The following is an 18958-nucleotide window of genomic DNA, read 5'->3' as shown; positions in this document are numbered from 1 at the left end:
TGTTGCTGCCAACGCATCGTCACACACACTAGATTTATAGCAAGCCTTGCATGTCATTAAGATTGGCTGGCTGCATTCTAATCAGTCTGCTGTGTGGGAACTGTTTGTTTTTAGCCAAACAGAAGGAGTTAAGCATTTCAGTGCAAATCCTTCACGATAATGTTGGGTGCAGTTTGCCATGTTTAAGCATAGGTAGCAGACCAGGGGCCATATGAAGAGTCTCAGTACAAGTACTGTTCTAGGATCAGGTCTCTAACTGTCCATGTAATCTTAGTCATTGTGATCTAAAAAGGCATAACTGATCCTAAATCAGCACTCCTGGGAATTTATTCATACCGCCCCAGATTACACATGCAAAAGACATGTACCGGTAATGTGCACTCAAGTCTACGATGAGCTGAGTTTAACATATTTAGACAGCAATCACCTTTATTGATCTGAGCAGAATGTTAACTACTAGTGCAATGAGAGTGATAGTACACTGAAAGTGGTCAGTTCATTGCAGGATTCTCGACAGCAGCAATCATTTTACAACAGTCAAAAGAGCCTGTTAGAAATAACCATTATGTGACAATATTGAAACCTTTGCGGGATTCTGTCAAAAAAGTATTTTAAAAAATTAAAGCATACATGTTTGTTTTATTAACAAGAAATAAATGAGTAGAACGCAGAGGTCACAGACTGTTTCCAAACTCATTCATTCAGGCTCTCTACAAAGAACTCGTTACAGGCCACGGTCAGCGCAGCAACCAAGATGACAAACTCCTGAAAGTCCACTTCACCATCTTTGTTTTCATCCAGATCACTCATGATCTTCTCTACTACCATAGGGTCCTTACTTGCCTGAGGGAGAGGAGTAGGAATGGTTAATGAAATGTAGGTCCAGACCAGAAGCAGCCACATGACTCTTGGAACAGTTGTAGATATGAAATAATTGGAATAGACAATACACAGAAAATTGCACAAAGCCAATCAGATAGAAAGATCGATGTCATGCCATATTGTTATACCCGTGAAATAATTTCAGATTTAAGAAATGTCTAGGTGATAAGCGTTGTTTCTAGGCAAGGCCATAGAATTATTTAAATGATTCTAGTAGAATATGTCTTGAAGGTGATGGGTCCCACAACTGTTCAATAAATCAAGACTTCCCCAATACTTGTTTGTATGACTTGCTTTGAGGAAGTTCATTTTGTTTATGTCCATAAAAATGTAATTGATCAGAATGTCATATTGAAACCACACAGATCCTTCCCCTCGACAGCATTAGGAATCAAACTCACCGCCAGGAAGTCACTCAGTTCCCCCTGCAACAGATTCTTCAGCTCAACTTTGCTCAGCTTGTACTTGTCCCCTTCTTTTGAGGAGTATGAGTGGAACACTCGAATTAGCCCCTCCATTGCACTCTCGAGTTTGGAACCCATTTTACAGAGCTGTGGATACCTAAAAAAAAAAGGATAGGTCAATCCACGACAGTGTATAAGCTGTATGGACAATTAGATTTCACAGTAGAAGTCAATTTGCATGAAGTGAACCACTTACTGGTTCCTGTTTATTTTAACACGTTTGTCTGTGTAGACTGTTGTAAACTGTATGCAAAAGCCACTGGGGCAAGTTGTCTTTTCATTTCATCCAGTTCCAAATGATCATGTAGGTTAAAATCTAGCCACCTTTCAAATTCTCTTTGAAAAACAAAGTACATGCTAAACTATGATCTAGATACAGGCAGCCAATAACTAGCAACCCATGAATTAAAATGTTTAAATAATATTGACTCCAGCAGCAACTAGAATTGAAAAATATTGATCCAAAGGAGAATGAGACATTGCGATTGGTTGCCCAGGTGAGCACACGTCACAGCCCTGGTGGGCCTACACAGAGGAAACCGTCAGACCTTGCTGTTCTCAGGGGTCCAGTATAAACCGCAAAACGATCAGGTATCTCAGTAACTTTCTAGATGGTTTCCAAGCTAATGATTGTCATCCCCAGAGATGCATAAATAATGTAGCTCGGTCTTTTGTGTGCGGTGGGGAAGTGATGAGTACAGCTAGCCTAGTAATTCAAGCTCGGGGGGGGGGCCTAATTTTATCTTACCTTTATTAAACTAGGCAAGTCAGTTAACAACGAATTCTTATTGTCAATGACAGCCTAGGAACAGTGGGTTAACTGCCTTGTTCAGGGGCAGAACGACAGATTAACCTTACAGTTACTGACCCAACACTAACTACTAGACTACCTATTCACCCTCTTAATGGCAGGTAGACAAAATATTTGTGCCTTTGAACCGGGTATGGTAGTATGTGCCAGGCGCACCAGTTTGAGTGCGTCAAGAACTGCAACACTGCTGGGTTTTTCCACTCACAACAATTTCCCATTTGTATCAAGAATGGTCCACCACCCAAATGACACCCAGCCAACTTTACACAATTGTGGGAAGCACTTGACACCTTGCAGAATCCATGCCCCAACAAATTGAGGCCCTTCTTAGGGTAAAAGATGTACCTAAAGTTTTGTACACTGTATAGTTATCAACAGGCCCAATGTAGGCAATTATAAAACAGATGGCAAAATGTGCAATAATCAAAAGAGAAGCACTATAAAATAAACTCAATGCTACCCCCCACCCACAAAAAAAGGAAATATGATTTCTCTCACCAGGTAGCCTATAGGCTGCATGGCACAGAAATATACATATGCTCAACAAGAAATAGGAATGCAGGTTATGTTAAAAATCTATTGACCACAAACACGTTCGCTACTCACCTCAACGCCAATGACAAACGAAGCAGAAGTGGCGTCGATCCTCATCTTACCTGTTTTATGCATCTCACCTGTGAGAAAATTCAAATCAAGGCGCCTCCCACCGGTGAAACCTGCAACATCACGGATACAAATGACACGGGTAGACCTAATTCATTTGACCATGTAAGGTTACATTTGGCGGTGCAACTACTAATTATAAGTATTATACAGAATGTATTAGCCTACCGCATAAACAATACACTATCAGTATACAGTCGTATAGGCTGTATTTAACAACGACGTCTTCAAATGATGGGGACTATTGGTTTAAAGCAACTAAAACGACGGATTTCCATTCCGAGTTTATTAGCAGGTTTGTATTCATTACGTTTTGAAGTTACAACGGAAACCGTTTACGGTTAAAGAACCAAACTGATGGAAACAAAGGAAACGGGAATGGGACCTAACTAAATGTGGCCATTAGAAACTCTCAAGAAACTTGCAACAGAATGAACGTAGTGAATGAATATACCCCATGTAACACTTATTCTATTGCATCACATGAGCCATCAGACGGTCTTCTGAGGGAAATGCCATGACGCTTCCCAAATGCTCTGTCTAAATGCAAAAAGGCCTATGCCTTGCACGAAGGATACCGTTTTGGAAAGATTTGGAATAACTTTCACGTCTGTGAGAAAGTATTTATAAAAATAAATACAAAAGGTGAAATGACTACACACATTTTTAGGATTAGAGTTCCCATTCCGGGCGGCCATATGTCCATTTTATAGCGCTTGTTTAGGCCCACGGAAGACAGAGGCAACCGTAAGAAGTGTGCAGGAGGGCATGGAACAAAGGAATATGTCGAATCGGTGGAAACAGTTGTGTGTTAACTGTGGGGGTACCCATGATGCTGAGGATCAGAAGTTTCCAGTGAGAGAAAGGCAGACTGAAGTTGCCAGGATCAGAGTAGTACAGAAGGTGTGGTATGCTGAGACAGTGAAGAGAGTAGGAGAGGAAAATGGGTACAGGGCTAGAGATCCAGAGAGTATACCTGTGAGGAGGCTGAGGCCAACAGAGAGTGAGGCATAGCCATGGTTATCAACTGTACCACAGAAATGGAATGCAAATCACATAAAATATATGTTGTGGTGGCAGCTGCAGAGAAGTACTTGGGTGTATGAGATTTTACTGCAGAAGATTTACATGGTGTGTTTAATGATAGTGTCTCGTCCTCCCAGGATTGTTGGCCTGGTGTCGGATCAGATAGAGCCAAGTAGTGGAAAGGTGGTGAGGTTTTTAATGGGTATATGGTTAGTTGGTCCCTTTTCCCCGTCCCCTTCCCTTTTTGTGTCACAAAGTGTAATGAATTCACACTCCAGAATATTAGGCGGAAACACAGGCCTAGATAAGAGAAATAGATGAATAGGTAGGCTGTGACCAGCCTCACACTCCCGCACACTAGGTGGCGGTGTATGTACCTTTCAGTTTGTTGCGGTCCTCCAATACAAATTTGTAGAAGAAGAAGAAGATGATGAAGAGAAGAAGATGCGACCACCTCTTCTAATTAGCTATCGAAGCATCTCCTAACATTTGTGTGTAATAGTGTTGTAACTGAAAAATACTGTCGGCTGCAACTGTGTTAAAAGTGGTTTAAACAGTACAGTAAGTATTTGTTTTGCATTTGTGAAATTATTTTGATGTGAAAGTGAAAGGCTTTATGTTTCCAAAACCGTATCGCAAGGGAGGATTGTTAACGTTTCTAAATGTTTAAACAGAGCGTCAGGATTGTAATTCACATGGAGCCAGCTGTCTTCCATACCATCTGCTGAGAACCCAAGACAGGGACCGACTGTAAGCAGAGAGGAAGAGGCGAAGCAAGAAGTTTTACTCTGCCCAAAATCTGTCCACGAAAAATAACCCCCCGAATTTATGCACAAACTGACAGAAACCGTCTCAGGGAAGCTCATCTGCGTGCTCGTCTTCCTCACCAGGGTATTGACCTGACTGCAGTTTAGCGTTGTAACCGACTTCAGTGGGGAAATGCTCACCTTCGATGGCCACTAAGCACACTGGAGAAGTGTGTTCTACAAGTAAGAATCCCTGTTTCAACTGTACCGGGCAGATGGCAGGCGTTGTGTGGTCGAGCGGTTTGCTGACGTCAACGTTGTGAACAGTGCACCATGGTGGTGGGTGGGTTATGGTATAGGCAGGCATAAGCTTTGGACAACTAACACAATTGCATTTTATCAATGGCAATTTAAATGCACAGAGATATCGTGACAAGATCCTGAGGCTCATTGTCGTGCCATTCATCCGCCGCCATCACCTAATGTTTCAGCATGATCATGCACAGCCCCATGTCGCAGTGATCTGTACGCAAGTCCTGGAATGTCCCAGTTCTCCCATGGCCTGAATTCTCACCCGACATGTCACCCATTGAGCATGTTTTGGATGCTCTGGATAGACGTGTACGACAGCGTGTTCCAGTTCCTGCCAATTACCGCACAGCATCTTCGCACAGCCATTGAAGAGGAGTGGGACAACATTCCACAGGTCACAATCAACAGCCTGATGTGCCACACTTCATGAGGTAAATGTTGGTCACACCAGATGTTGACTGGTTTTCCACTCCCCTACCTTTTTTGAAAAGTATCTATGATCAACAGATGCATACCTGTATTCACAGTCATGTGAAATCCATCGATTGGAACATAATTCATTTATTTAAATTGACTGATAGATGAACTGTAACTTAGTCAAATCTTTGAAATTGTTGCATGTTGTGTTTATATTTTAAGTCCGTGTAAATTGAATCCTAATTTAGGGGATAGGCGTACATTAGCCATGGGATATGACAGTACATTAGCCATGGGATATGACAGTACATTAGCCATGGGATATGACAGTACATTAGCCATGGGATATGACAGTACATTAGCCATGGGATATGACAGTACATTAGCCATGGGATATGACAGTACATTAGCCATGGGATATGACAGTACATTAGCCATGGGATATGACAGTACATTAGCCATGGGATATAACAGTACATTAGCCATGGGATATGACAGTACATTAGCCATGGGATATGACAGTACATTAGCCATGGGATATGACAGTACATTAGCCATGGGACATGACAGTACATTAGCCATGGGATATGACAGTACATTAGCCATGGGATATGACAGTACATTAGCCATGGGATATGACAGTACATTAGCCATGGGATATGACAGTACATTAGCCATGGGATATGACAGTACATTAGCCATGGGATATGACAGTACATTAGCCATGGGATATGACAGTACATTAGCCATGGGATATGACAGTACATTAGCCATGGGATATAACAGCAGCAGGTGAGATATGTATAGGCCTACTACAGTATGTTCCACACATTCACTCTCTCTCACACACCATTGTCCCTTGCTGGGCACCCAAAATGGTTTGCCAGCATTTATCACCTCAAATGACATCATATGGAAATAATCTCCCTCTGTATGCTTCTGCGCTCATATCAGACGCTAACTACCAAATTCAAATCAGCTGTAGCTGATGAATGAGCCATCTTTCATCACACATGCTATATTCTATGAGATTGTAATTCATTCATATGCTAATGTACACGTTGACATGCAGTGTCTGTCCTTCTGTCCTTTTTCAAGATTACATGCTCTTATGCCACGACTATGGTAGATTAGATAAACACACGCAATAAAACAAACACTACTTCAGAAGTATATTTGCAGAATACAAAACCAAGGGGTCAATTAAGTGATAATGCCCGAGAAGCCATGGTTTATAGGATATCTTGGCAAAGGTGTTAGGCCTGATATGTGTTAACTGTCCATGTTGTCAGAATACAGACCTCTGTCATAAGTATTCACATGTCATTTACTTTGTGTATTACTTTGTAGGCTATACTTTGCTTAACCTTCCAAGATTAGACAGCTCCAGGACAAATACTGTAAGTCTGGTGGAAGTCATTCATCGAGGCGTGGCCATGTCGAGGCCACAAAAGCGGGCTGTGGGGAGTGCGTTTCCGAGGTGATCTCACTTAAGTAGATGTCAACCTGAGTGACCCGGAAAAAGAGCACTCACCTTTCCATTTTGTGTGGGAAACTAAAGCCACCGTCTCTCATTACTGTGCAGAGAAGCAGAACCAACTGTTAGAATCTCTTACAGCCTGTGCAATCTTCAACTTAATCGTACCTTCAATTATCTTGTTGATAAACACATTTCACACGTATTATTCCAGAATACTGAAAATACAGGTAGCAATGATAATGCACATGGGATTGAAAAATGCATAGAGTGGTACCATGTTTTCTTCTTATGTTCTGTGCTCAGGTGGCGATTTCTGTAAATAGCCAGCACATAATACATTTGCATTTAGTCTGGGTAGCAATTTTCTCATTAAACAATTGGAAAAACACAAAAGGAGACGTACTAGAATAGGAACACCCATATTTAATACTGTACATCAAATCAACGTTCAAATATTTGGATATTGAATCTGGAAGCATTGCAAGATATCAAAATTGTATAAAATAAAAATATATATACACCCAGATAGTAATATCCCATGCGAAAGGATTCTTCCCAGAATCGTTATTAAAATCAATCTGAACTTCATGTGACCCCTGTGGCATTATGTCATGTTTGTTGTCTTGCTGGGCATATAACTACAGGCAGATGCTGTTTGTTATATCATGTAAAAGCGTACATCTGAAAATGTAAAAGGGTGTCATCTATTGTTTCACAAAGTAGCCCTTCACACTGATATTGTAACACAGAATTACACTGCATTTTAACACATCCCTATTTCTAAATACCCACTCAACAGTCAAGTATAAAACACACCACTGTTTTATTAGAGTTATTGGCTTAAATTCATTTGCATTAGGCAATATGTTATGATAAGCAATTAACTCATTTGTTATTTACTTAATTAGTAAATACCATTCACATTAACAATAACATTCACATGTACATTAAAGCATGTCAAGAGTATAGAAAAGTAAAACATATTTAGGAAACTATATTTCATTATTATAATGTATTTATATTGTTTTAAATATTTGGATCACATTTTTCTCAAAATTACTGGACATGAATACATTGCATAAGCTACATTTTTCATTCTAAACAATTGTCATTTAACATGCAGTCCCCACTGGTTCCCTCTTTCATATGAGATTTGTGGCTTGCATACCCAGAGCAGATTCTACATGGCATGTGTATGTGGCACGTGCACATAACATGTAATTTGCTTTGATTAAAGTGTCTGCTAAATGGCATCCATTTTGTGTTACAGTAATTGTGATCAGTGGCCGAGTGGTGTTGGGAGTATAACCACGCTGCAAGACACCTGTCACCACATCTTCCTGGCACCTTGCTTGTTATCTGAAGTGTGACACGGGAGATCCCATTTGAGCTGTTGAGTTTGTGGTCTATCAACACCTGTCAGCAGGGCCCTTGGCCTGGGTCGCTTAGAGAGCACATGGGGCAGAGAGCTTACAGTGCCTATAGAAAATATCTACACCCCCCTTGAATTTCTTCACATTTTATTGTGTTACAAACTGGATTTCAAATTGATTTCATGGTCTTTTTTCGTCAACGATCTACACAAAATACTCTGTCAAAGTTTTTTTTTAGCATAATTGAAAAATAAAACGTTCATACACCTTGATTAGATACGTTTTCACCCCCTGAGTCAATACATGTTAGAAACACCTTTGGAAGTGATTACAGCTGTGAGTCTTCTTGGGTAAGTCTTATACGAGCTTTGCACACCTGTATTGTGCAATATTTCCACATTATTCTTTTCAAAATTCTTCAAGTTCTGGGAAGGTGTTGGGGATCATGGCTAGAAAGTCATTTTCAAGTCTTGCCCTAGATTTTCAAGCAGATTTAAGTAATCTGTAACTTGGCCACTCAGGAACATTCACTGTCTTCTTGGTAAACAACTCCAGTGTAGATTTGGCTTTGTGTTTTAGGTTACTGTCCTGCTTCAAGGTGAACTCCTCTCCCAGTGTCTGGTGTAAAGCAGGTTTTCCTCTACGATTTTTCCTGTGCTTAGCTCCATCCTGTTTCTTTTTATCCTGAACAATTCACCAGTATTTGCCAATGTCAAGCATACCCATACCATGATGCAGCCACCACCGTGCTTGCAAATAAGGAGGCAGTTACTCAGTGATTTGTTGTGTTGGACTTTCCCCAAAGATAAAGGCTTTGCATTTAGTCCACAAACTGTATTCATTTGCCTTGTTTCTTTTTCTTTCAGTATTACTTTAGTGCCTTGTTGCATACATATGCATGTTTTGGGGAAAATATATATTCTGTGTATTTGTATTATTCTTTTTCTCTGTCATTTATTGTGAAGTCACTACAATGTTATTGATCCATCCTCAGTTTTCTCCCATCACAGCCATTGAACTCTGTAGCTGTTTTAAAATCATCAATGTCCTTATGTTGACATCCCTAAGCAGTTTCCTTCTTATCCTGCAGCTCAGTTCAGAAGGACGACTGTTTCTTTGATGTGTCTGGGTTGTTTGATACATCCTCCACAGCGTACTTATTAACTTGGCCATGCTTAAAGATATATTCAATGTCTGATTTGTTATTGTTATCCATCTACCAATCACTGCCCTTCTTTCAAAACACTCCTTGGTCCTTGTAGTTGAATCTGTGCTTGAAATTCAAGACTTGACTGAGGGACCTTACAGATGTTGTGTGCGTGCGCGTGTGTGTGTGTGTGTGGGAGACAAAGGAAAGGGTAGTCATTCAGAAATCACATCAACCCCTATTATTTCACAGAGAGTGAGTCCATATAATTTATTATGAGATTTGTTAAGATGATTTTTACTTCTGAACTAAATGCAACGACCATATTTTAGGTATTTAATTTGTGTTCATTTGTAAACATTTGTATAACTTTTTTTTCTCTTTGACATTATGGAGTATTTTGTGAAGATCAATGACAAAAAAATTACAATTAAATCTATTTCAATCCCGCTTTGTATCGCAACAAAATGTAAAGAGTTCAAGGGGGAGTAAGCACTGTACATGTCAGAAGGGTGGGTGGCAGACGGATCATGTTATTCACTGTCATCATTATGAAACACTTGCTAATGCCACAAGCAGCTTGGAAACACATTATCTGCCACAGCATGGCTAAGAAGTCACTCAAGCTCAGCACTTCAGAGAGAGATTGGTGTTGGGACACTTTGCACATTACAAGCTACATGCTTGGCTTATTTTGCCTCATGCCACGGCTACAGGGATCAGTCTTTGCCCACAAAACTCTGCACTTCTCACTGAAAGATTTTTGATCTCCTGAGGAACTACTTTGTGGAGCTCTGCTTCTCTGTCTAAATTTGGCATAGCTATCGCTGGCTTCTCATCCTCTAGAGGAATCTCTATCACAGGCACAGCGCCAACTGAGGATACACTGCTGCTCCTACCACTAAGAGCCTGCTCTCTAGTCACTGTGGGCTTGCCCAGGCAGCTCCTAAGTTGAGCCCAGAAGAAGGTCTGCTGCTTGGCTTGCTGGGGCCACTCTAGGTACGTTTTGGTGTTCAGCATCTTCTTGAGCTTACAATACTTGCTGGGCAGAGATTCAGGGTCGATGGGTTCTTTAACCACCAGAATAACATCGCTGAAGGTCTTGCCGATGGCTCTTTGCTGGGCAAAGTAGAGCTCGTAGTTGCACCAATCGCTGTTCACAAAGTGGTGTGACAACACAAATATGACCTGGATTTGAAAACAAAAATTCAGAGGATAGGGTGTATTCATTTAGGCAAATGCACAGTGCAGGAATTAGGATTACAAACCTAAACAAAACATACATCTGACATTTTGGGTTATTCAATTGACCTTTTATATTCAAAAGTCTGTTACTATTTATTTGTTAAAACACCTCTAACTTGTCTTCGTGGGTCCTCAACCTTACCTTTTCGCTGCTCTCAATATTTTCAATGATGTTGTCGATTATCCATTTTCCTGGCATGAAGTCTCTCTCATGGATACAGAGTCGGTAGGGGGGCTTGCTGTTCTCCAAGCAGGGCAACAACTGATCCCTGACCCAGTCTGCATCTGGGTGGCTATAGGAGATGAATGCATGGTAAGCATAGATTTGTGATTTTCCAGATGTTCCTTCCTGATGAGCCCTGTATTTGGCTCTGAGGATCTGATAGGTGGCTTTGGTGTACCAGGGAACATTGAATATGTAGCATATAAGCATCAACACTAAAACCACAGCAGCAGTAGTAGCCACACAGATGATGATGACCAGTCTGATATCGCAAGCCACGTGACCCGGGAAGAAATTTGCCACAGCAGTATTGAGCAGGGCCTCTGGATGGTAACACTTGTAGTTCTCTGGCCAGTCAGTGATGTTGACCTTCCCCTTGGAAATTGTGTCCTGGATGAAGGCGTGGAGGTCGCATGTGCAGTGGAATGGGTTGTTCCCTGCTGTCAGTCGAGAAAGCTGGGGCATGTCCTGGAAGGAGCCCATGCTGATGAGCCCAAAGGAGTTCCCATCCAGAGCCAGTGACTGCAAGGAGCGACTTCTCCACCCAGAGGGGATGAACTTGATCTTGTTCCCATTGAGCAGGAGCTCCTTGAGGCTGATGGTTTGTTGGAAGTAGGCCATGTCCAGCTGGTCCAGGTCACAGTACGAGAGGTCCAGGAATTGTACTGTGGTGGGCAGACACTGGAGGGCACCACTTTCGAATCGGTTGTGGTGAGCGATCACCTGGGTGATGTTCTGCATCCAGTTACAGTTGCGACTCTTCTCAGCAGAGCCCAACATGTTGTGGCTGACATCCAGGACCTTCAACTGTTTGAACTCCCTGGTCAGGGAGGCTAAGTCCTGAAGGCTGGTCAGTTGGTTGGTGCTGACATTGAAGGAACGAAGAGCCGGCATGGTGCCCCTGTAGTCGCATCTCTGGTTGAAGAGGATGTTGTCCTGCAGGCGGTTGTTTGATATGTCCAAAACCTCCATGCCTTCCATATTAAGCCAGGCATCGCAAGGCACAGATTTGAAGTTGACATTCTGAATGGACAGCAGTCGGACTTTGTTGAACCATGTGAAGCGCCAGTCGAATCGCAAAATATCTGGATTGCTGATGTGCCTGAGGAGTAATGGAGACAAAACATGTAAGCATGAAAAAAACATGTGGTCAAGATGATAACATAATTGGTACTTTCACACTACATAGATATAGAAACAGATTTCAATTGATGAAAAAATACACTTAGAACTTTGAACCTGTATTTGTTTTTGCATCTTCTGGGTAGAAATGTCTGCATAGTGCTTTTGTAATAAAATAGTATAATAAGATATGCTTACCACAGATTTAGTCTACTCAGAGCAAGGTCTTTGATACTGGAGCCCAAGCCATTATCCACAAAGTTGGGCGAGCGAGCAAAGTCAATGTATTGAAGTGTCAGACGTTTAAGGGGGGTGATTTGTAGATTAAACAGAGCCATCCTCATAAGGTTCTCATTGAATTTTCCACGGTGAAAGATGAGAGAATCTACTTTGATGTCTTGTAAGCCTCTGAAAATATCCTCATCTCCCAAGTAATACATGAACTCAAAGAGGTTCCTGAATTGGATGAGACTGAAAGTCTTGTTGGCCAAGTCTCGTAGAATCAAAGGTAGGAAATTCGGCTTCTGATCTATGGCCATGTCAAAACCCATTCTACCTGTTTGGATTACCTTCAGACTACCCGGTTCATAGTAACTGATATTTGATGAAGTTTTAATGGCAAAGTCCTGCAACTGAATGTTCCTCAATGCCTGGAAGTCCCCTTTCCTTAGACCCTTGACCAAGGGGCCGCCCATGGACAGGGCCTTAAGGTGGGTCAATCTGGAGAAAACATCAGCTGACAATGTAGCCTGGGTGTAAAGGTTATTCGACATAAGGAGTTCCCTTAGATTAAAGAGGTCCTGCAAGGCGTTGGCAGGGATTTCCTCTAGGGAGTTGTTAAAGATGTTAAGATGCTCCAGGAGGGGGTTGTTGTGGAAGGCATGGTCCTCAATCACAGAGATGTTGTTGAACTGCAGCTCGAGGACACGAAGATGAGGTAGGCGAGAAAAGTAATTAACATGAATGGTATGAAGTTCATTGTAGGAGAGATCTATCCTTTCAAGCGTGGAAGGGAGGTGCTTCCATGGAACATGATCCAGTCGCTGACCAAGGCAGTTTGCGGAGCGACCAGAGTTGTAGATTTGACAGGGGCCTCTCTTATCATTTGAAGCAGGGGTTGGTGAGGCAAGGATCACAAGAAGTGGTGGACTAAACCACACAAAACCCAGTAGAATCATCGTGTGTATGTACATTTTGGATCTGTAAAGGAATGTAAAAATCTGTCAAGTTTAACAAATGACAAGATTGCATTCTATTGCATTCTCTAGGTCTTTATCATTTGAAGTTTGACTATAGTCTCCTCTTTACGTCCTTCAATCCTCAATTACAACTAGAGGTAATAGGGAGGGAGAAAATGGATTTCACTCTGATGTTACCCAGTATTTATGTGTCTGTGCCCAACATTACCCTCACATTTCTGTTTCAAAGCCAAGAGAAGGGATTTGTGAAATATCGCCATGACACTCGTATCTATGGATACATGTTTGGTTCTACAGCGGCACCATCGAGAGCATCCTGACTGGTTGCATCACTGCCTGGTATGGCAACTGCTCGGCCTCCGACAGCAAGGTACTACAGAGGGTAGTGCGAACGGCCCAGTACATCACTGGGGCCAAGTTTCCTGCTATCCAGAACCTCTATACCAGGCAGTGTCAGAGGAAGGCCCTAAACATGGTCAAAGACTCCAGCCACCCTAGTCATAGACTATTTTCTCTGCTACCGCACGGCAAGCGGTACCAGAGCGCCAAGTCTAGGTCCAAGAGGCTTCTAAACAGCTTCTACCCCAAAGCCATAAGACTCCTGAACATCTAGTTAAATGGCTACCCAGACTATTCACATGCCCCCCCCCCCCCCCCTCCACACCACTGCCACTCTCTGTTGTCATCTATGCATAGTCACTTTAATAACTCTACCTACATGTACATACTACTACCCCTGCACATTGACTCTGTACCGGCACCCCTCTGTATATATTGTTATTTTTTACTGTTCCTCTTTAATTACTTGTTACTTTTATCTCTTATTCTTGTCCGTATTTTTTTTAACTGCACTGTCGGTTAGGGGCTCGTAAGTAAGCATTTCACTGTAAGGTTGTTGTATTCGGCGCATGTGATAAATAAAATGTGATTTGATTTGATGTTTACATCCATGTTTACCATCACTGTCTTGATTATTACAGGTTGAATAGTAACATGCTTGCAGTGAAGAATGGTCCAACAGTGTGCATCTTTCAAGTTAGGCTTTAGTGTAGAAGTCAGCAAAGTATTAATAATATAGGCAAAAAGCAACCAGATGAAGAATACCAACAACCAATAATTTCCTGCCCATTATGTATAGTTCTCTCTTTGTGGGCAATAAAATGAGGAAATGCCAATTGAACGTGATATTTCTCAACATGGACTGTATGTTAGTTCTGGCATGCACATCACCTGATCTGTTGTGGTGTTGGGAAGTGAAATGCTCAAATTTCCATAGCAAAACTAAAAAAGGATATGCAATTCTAGGGGGCTATTTCCAGGACCCAGATTTAAACCTATTTATGGGCTAAAATGCTCAATGTAGAACCTTTAAAGTACATTTAAAGATACATCTTTTTAAAAAACGTTCAGCTGTACCTGTTAGTGGAGGTGATGCTGTTATCTGTTCAAGACCAGCTGACGTGTTGATATGCCTTACACAAGGGACAGAACTGCTTCATCCTCCTTGGCTGAGATGAAAATCCTCTTGCATACTAATTCTCATGACTGAATGTTTCTACTAACCCTCATAAGACACAGTACTCTGCTCATGGCTGTTAAGTACAGTCCCCCAAGTCCTCATAATCCTTTATTTATACTACAAAACCAACGGTAACTCACTGTTTTGGCATTCCCTTCACGTGGGAAATATATCAAGTTTTATTCCCACACCACAAATAGTTTTAGTAAAATTGTATCCAGTGACAAGAAGGGAGTAAACATTTATGTAATGAATAAATATTGACTGGCTTCAGAGTTATTGCTTCATTATATTTACACCTGACTTATCAACCAACACTTTCTTCGCCAATATTTAAGAAAATTGATATCTGATTGTCGTGGATGACATATTCTGACATCTCATCAAAGTGAACCAGTGAACCCTTTGACTGTTGTTCTATAGGCTAATGGTTCCCAAACTGTGGGGCGCGCTCCCTGGGGCAAACTAAACTTAGTATTGAAAGTTGTAATAGTAGAATGCACAAGGTGCAATTTCAAAATTGGGTAGTGCGTCATCACTTCTGCTTTTCATGTTAGTCATAGCATACCTTAGAGAGCTATTTATAACTTGTCAGAAATGTCCAGATCAGCTAGCTCATGTCAGCTAATGTTTTTTGTCGTTTTTTTAGCCCATAAATATTGTTGTAATTGTTTTGTGACTGCAATATAAGATGAATACACATTAAACATGGCAAAATGTATAGAATTGCAAGTGAATTAGCTTTAAAACTGCAAAATGTTATTTGCACCCCATGACAAAATGTGTAGAATTGCAGGAAATGAGCTTTAAACCTGCAAAATTCTATTCACCAACAAGAGGGCTTTGAACAGTTTGTCTCATGAACAGTGCTTGTGCCCATAGAAATAGACGCGGCGTGGGATGTTCCCCAATGCTGGAAGAGGGGCCCAGAGTGAAAAAGTTTGGGAACCCCTGCTATGGCCTACAGTAAGTTTGGTATTCTATCAATGTTTTATGATATTTTGAATAATTCCAACTGATGAAACATGAAACAAAAACATTTTATTTTCAGAAGCCGTTGCTTTTCTCAATAAAGATTCTGGATTTGTTTTTATTTTTTATCTGTGGCATATCGTATTTTCTGATAACAAAATGTCTAAGGTATTCCATTAGCCTCCACTTTGTTTACTGTATACATTGGGTGGCATATACTTAGGCTATGGAATGCATCCTGGAGACCAGCAATTGCGACTAACCCTTTCAAACTTCAGGTCAGAGTTCTGCTCTCAATATAGAGGTAAATATTTAGGTAATGAATGCCTTCTTTCTGCTGGAGGGGTTAATTTATGATGTTTGTAATTCATTGGTCAGTCTGTTAGACTGCTGTCTTTATCTTGATCTTGACCTCTTTTTCTGAGGTGCATCGCCATCACTGACATTCATATCTGGCAGGGTTCCTTGACTCGTAAATATTTCCTTACTATGTGGGGTTGTTTTGTAATTTAACATAGAGGAAATATGCCCTTCTATGTTTCTATGGGTGTAAAAAAAAGAAATGATAGCTTTATTTCACAATGGTAGTTTAGAAGAATCAGTTCTCTAGCCAACACTGATAGTTATTCCTACAAATTAGTGAAAAAAAGATCAACAATGTCATTAATATTGATTCAGTAAAATGCCTTACATGAATATAACCCCATTACAAAATAATAACCCAATATAATGACCAAAATAAAGCATAGGCCAATCATGAAATGGTTCAATATAAGTATTTACCAATCTTATTGTTATTGTACCAGGAACTCAGGAAAGGTCTTCCTCCTTTAAAATCTGCTTAGATTAACACTAGACCTTGCAGAGTGATTAAATCAATATCAGCCAACTGTAATGGAGTGATTGATTAATGTCCCACGGACCAATGTCAGACCGCATGGTAACTCATAAATATGAAGCAATGAGTGGCTGATGAGAAGGGAAGGATTTTTTTACTGGAAAGTAGGAGGAGCTTCCTTCTAAAGCTGGTCTCTATTTACTTAAAGTTAGAGCAGTCAACCCTGAGCTATGTGCCTCTAACCTACATGTTTAGAGTATTAATAGGCTACATGAACTCTGTTAGTTAGCCTGGTTAGCCATCAACTCACTGGTTGTGTGCTTCTGAATGTCTAATATTGGGATCAGATGACTTGCCTACCCAAATATGTGTGATTTACACTACAAATACAAAAGTTCACTTTTGATTATTATCTACAAATGAGTGACATACAGTACCAGCCAAAAGTTTGGACACACCTACTCATTCCAGGGTTTTTCTTTATTTTTGACTATTTTCTACAATGTAGAATAATAGTGAAGACATCAACACTATGAAATAACACATATGGAATCATGTAGTTACCAAAAAAGTGTTCAAACAAATCAAAATATATTTCATATTTGATATTCTTCAAAGTAGCAACCCTTTGTCTTGATGACAGCTTTGCACATTGCTCCCAGGCAATGACTTGCCCCAAACTATTCTGTCATGGTACTGTCCGTTGTCTGATTGCCTGACACGCATAATGTTAAGTTATGACTTTGTCTTGAGCTATAGCTTTTACAATTATATATATATATTTTTTCATACAGGTTAGTCTCATTGACAGAATCTGTTTTTCAAGAGAACTGGTCAAAGGTCTTCAATATAAAGTTGTACCCTGAAACATTAACATTAAATACATGTGTGATAAAATGTCTCAATTGCACAGACTGCACGAAACGATGGCCCTCACCTGAGTCCTTCAGTTAGTTAGCACAATATTAATGGAGTCAAACGCACCCTCATCCACCTGGAAGATCACTGTTCCTGGACTTGAGGGAAACATTTGACAGAGCAAAGCTCATGATGGTGACTCCTTCTATAATTGCAGGGTGGTTCTATAATTGTGTTTTACAGCCTGTCTAGACATGCTTACTTGAACTTGTTTGATTTCTCAGTCACTTAAACAGTTCAAATTTGCATATGTAGATTTTTGTTGTTGTTGGTATTTGTGAAAACATCCCTTAGCGCAAAAATAGTTACTGCTAAAATATTTGAGGTAATGTGAATCTCAAAAATATCTACATATGTGAAAATGGCTGGTGCTATCACCATCTCCCTAATGTAAATATCTTCATACTGTTAAAATGGCTGGTGCTATCACCATCTCCCTAATGTAAATATCTTCATACTGTGAAAATGGCTGGTGCTATCACCATCTCTCTAATGTAAATATCTTCATACTGTTAAAATGATCAACATTTTACATTAAGTAGTCAGACAAACTCTCAGAACTCACCTTAAAGATGAAATATTAGTGAACCAATTCAGCCCTTCAGTTACCAGTTTTCAACAACACATTAACATGTGTTGTCAGTGACTGATCGTGAAGGAAGAAGACCAGCCCTTTAAGTCTTATTTTCCACATTGCTCTGTATGTAAGCGCTCAGGAATGTGGAATGTGGGGGATAAAGCATTTCCCTTTCCTGCAGGCAGTGCTTGACTTGTTCAGGAGCCTACTGGAGCTGAGTACCGGCACCTCAAATGTTCTACCGCACCTCATAGAATATTAGCTCAAAAGTATTGCAGCGCTCCTGCACCTAAATATAACAGGTACCTGCACCCAAAATGAGTACCGGCACCTATTTCAGTCCAAGTCAAGCATTACTGCCAGGGTTTGCAACCTTTAATTGCATACGATGTCTTTTGAGGTGACTGTGGGGAAAATAAGATGTGGGGCCATCTTGTGCAATAGTACATTGAAATAGTTTTGTCTCTGTTATTATTCCACCCTGGGTATTCTGACACATTGGAGAAAATGCTAAGTCAGATCCTTCAAAGATCATAGTTAAAACCTCTCTGGCAATTATATTGATTTAGTGAGACGTGTCATTAGATATACTTGTATTGTGGTTGTCTTTGCACCGAGGAAAGCTTGAACCTTATAAAATGGATGATTAATATACTGTTATGTTTGTATGTAGCAGGTGTTTTGATTTTGTTTCGTGTGGCTATCTCTGGCAATCGATAAGTAAGCCTGTCTGTTATTGAATAAGATTAGTTGTTTCTCTTCTTCATCCCGAATAGGAAACTAACTTCATGGTAAATGGATAGAAACGATCTTAATGGAAAAGAGAGGGGGATGGGGGTTTGTCGTGGGTTGTATTTTGGGAGAAATAAATATGTTCTTCATTATGGTTGCCTCCGTTTGTTGGTGGGTGTTAAAAAGTGAATGACAGCCCATAACAAATGCAAGCTGTCTTGTAAGATATTGTTATTAATCATAAGTGATCCATCACCATGTCAAGCCAAGTATCCTTTGGGGGAAAAAGTAG

The 18958-nt window shown here is 40.6% G+C and overlaps 1 protein-coding gene across 1 annotated transcript; it reads right to left on the bottom strand.

Moving 5' to 3' along the window:
* Positions 1-619: 619 nt before the first annotated feature.
* LOC115141066 (toll-like receptor 2 type-2) lies at positions 620-13104 on the bottom strand. Its single transcript, XM_029679658.2, has 6 exons — positions 12110-13104; positions 10709-11891; positions 10027-10509; positions 8133-8245; positions 1284-1443; positions 620-843 (listed from the first exon to the last, which is right to left on the bottom strand). Exons 1-6 carry the CDS (start codon positions 13102-13104, stop codon positions 694-696), a joined length of 3084 nt encoding a protein of 1027 aa, XP_029535518.2. The 3' UTR covers positions 620-693.
* Positions 13105-18958: the final 5854 nt, after the last annotated feature.

This window comes from Oncorhynchus nerka, linkage group LG14 (assembly GCF_034236695.1).
Source record: "Oncorhynchus nerka isolate Pitt River linkage group LG14, Oner_Uvic_2.0, whole genome shotgun sequence".
In the NCBI taxonomy this organism is placed as follows: Eukaryota; Metazoa; Chordata; class Actinopteri; order Salmoniformes; family Salmonidae; genus Oncorhynchus; species Oncorhynchus nerka.
This window is presented reverse-complemented; position numbering and strand designations above follow the sequence as displayed.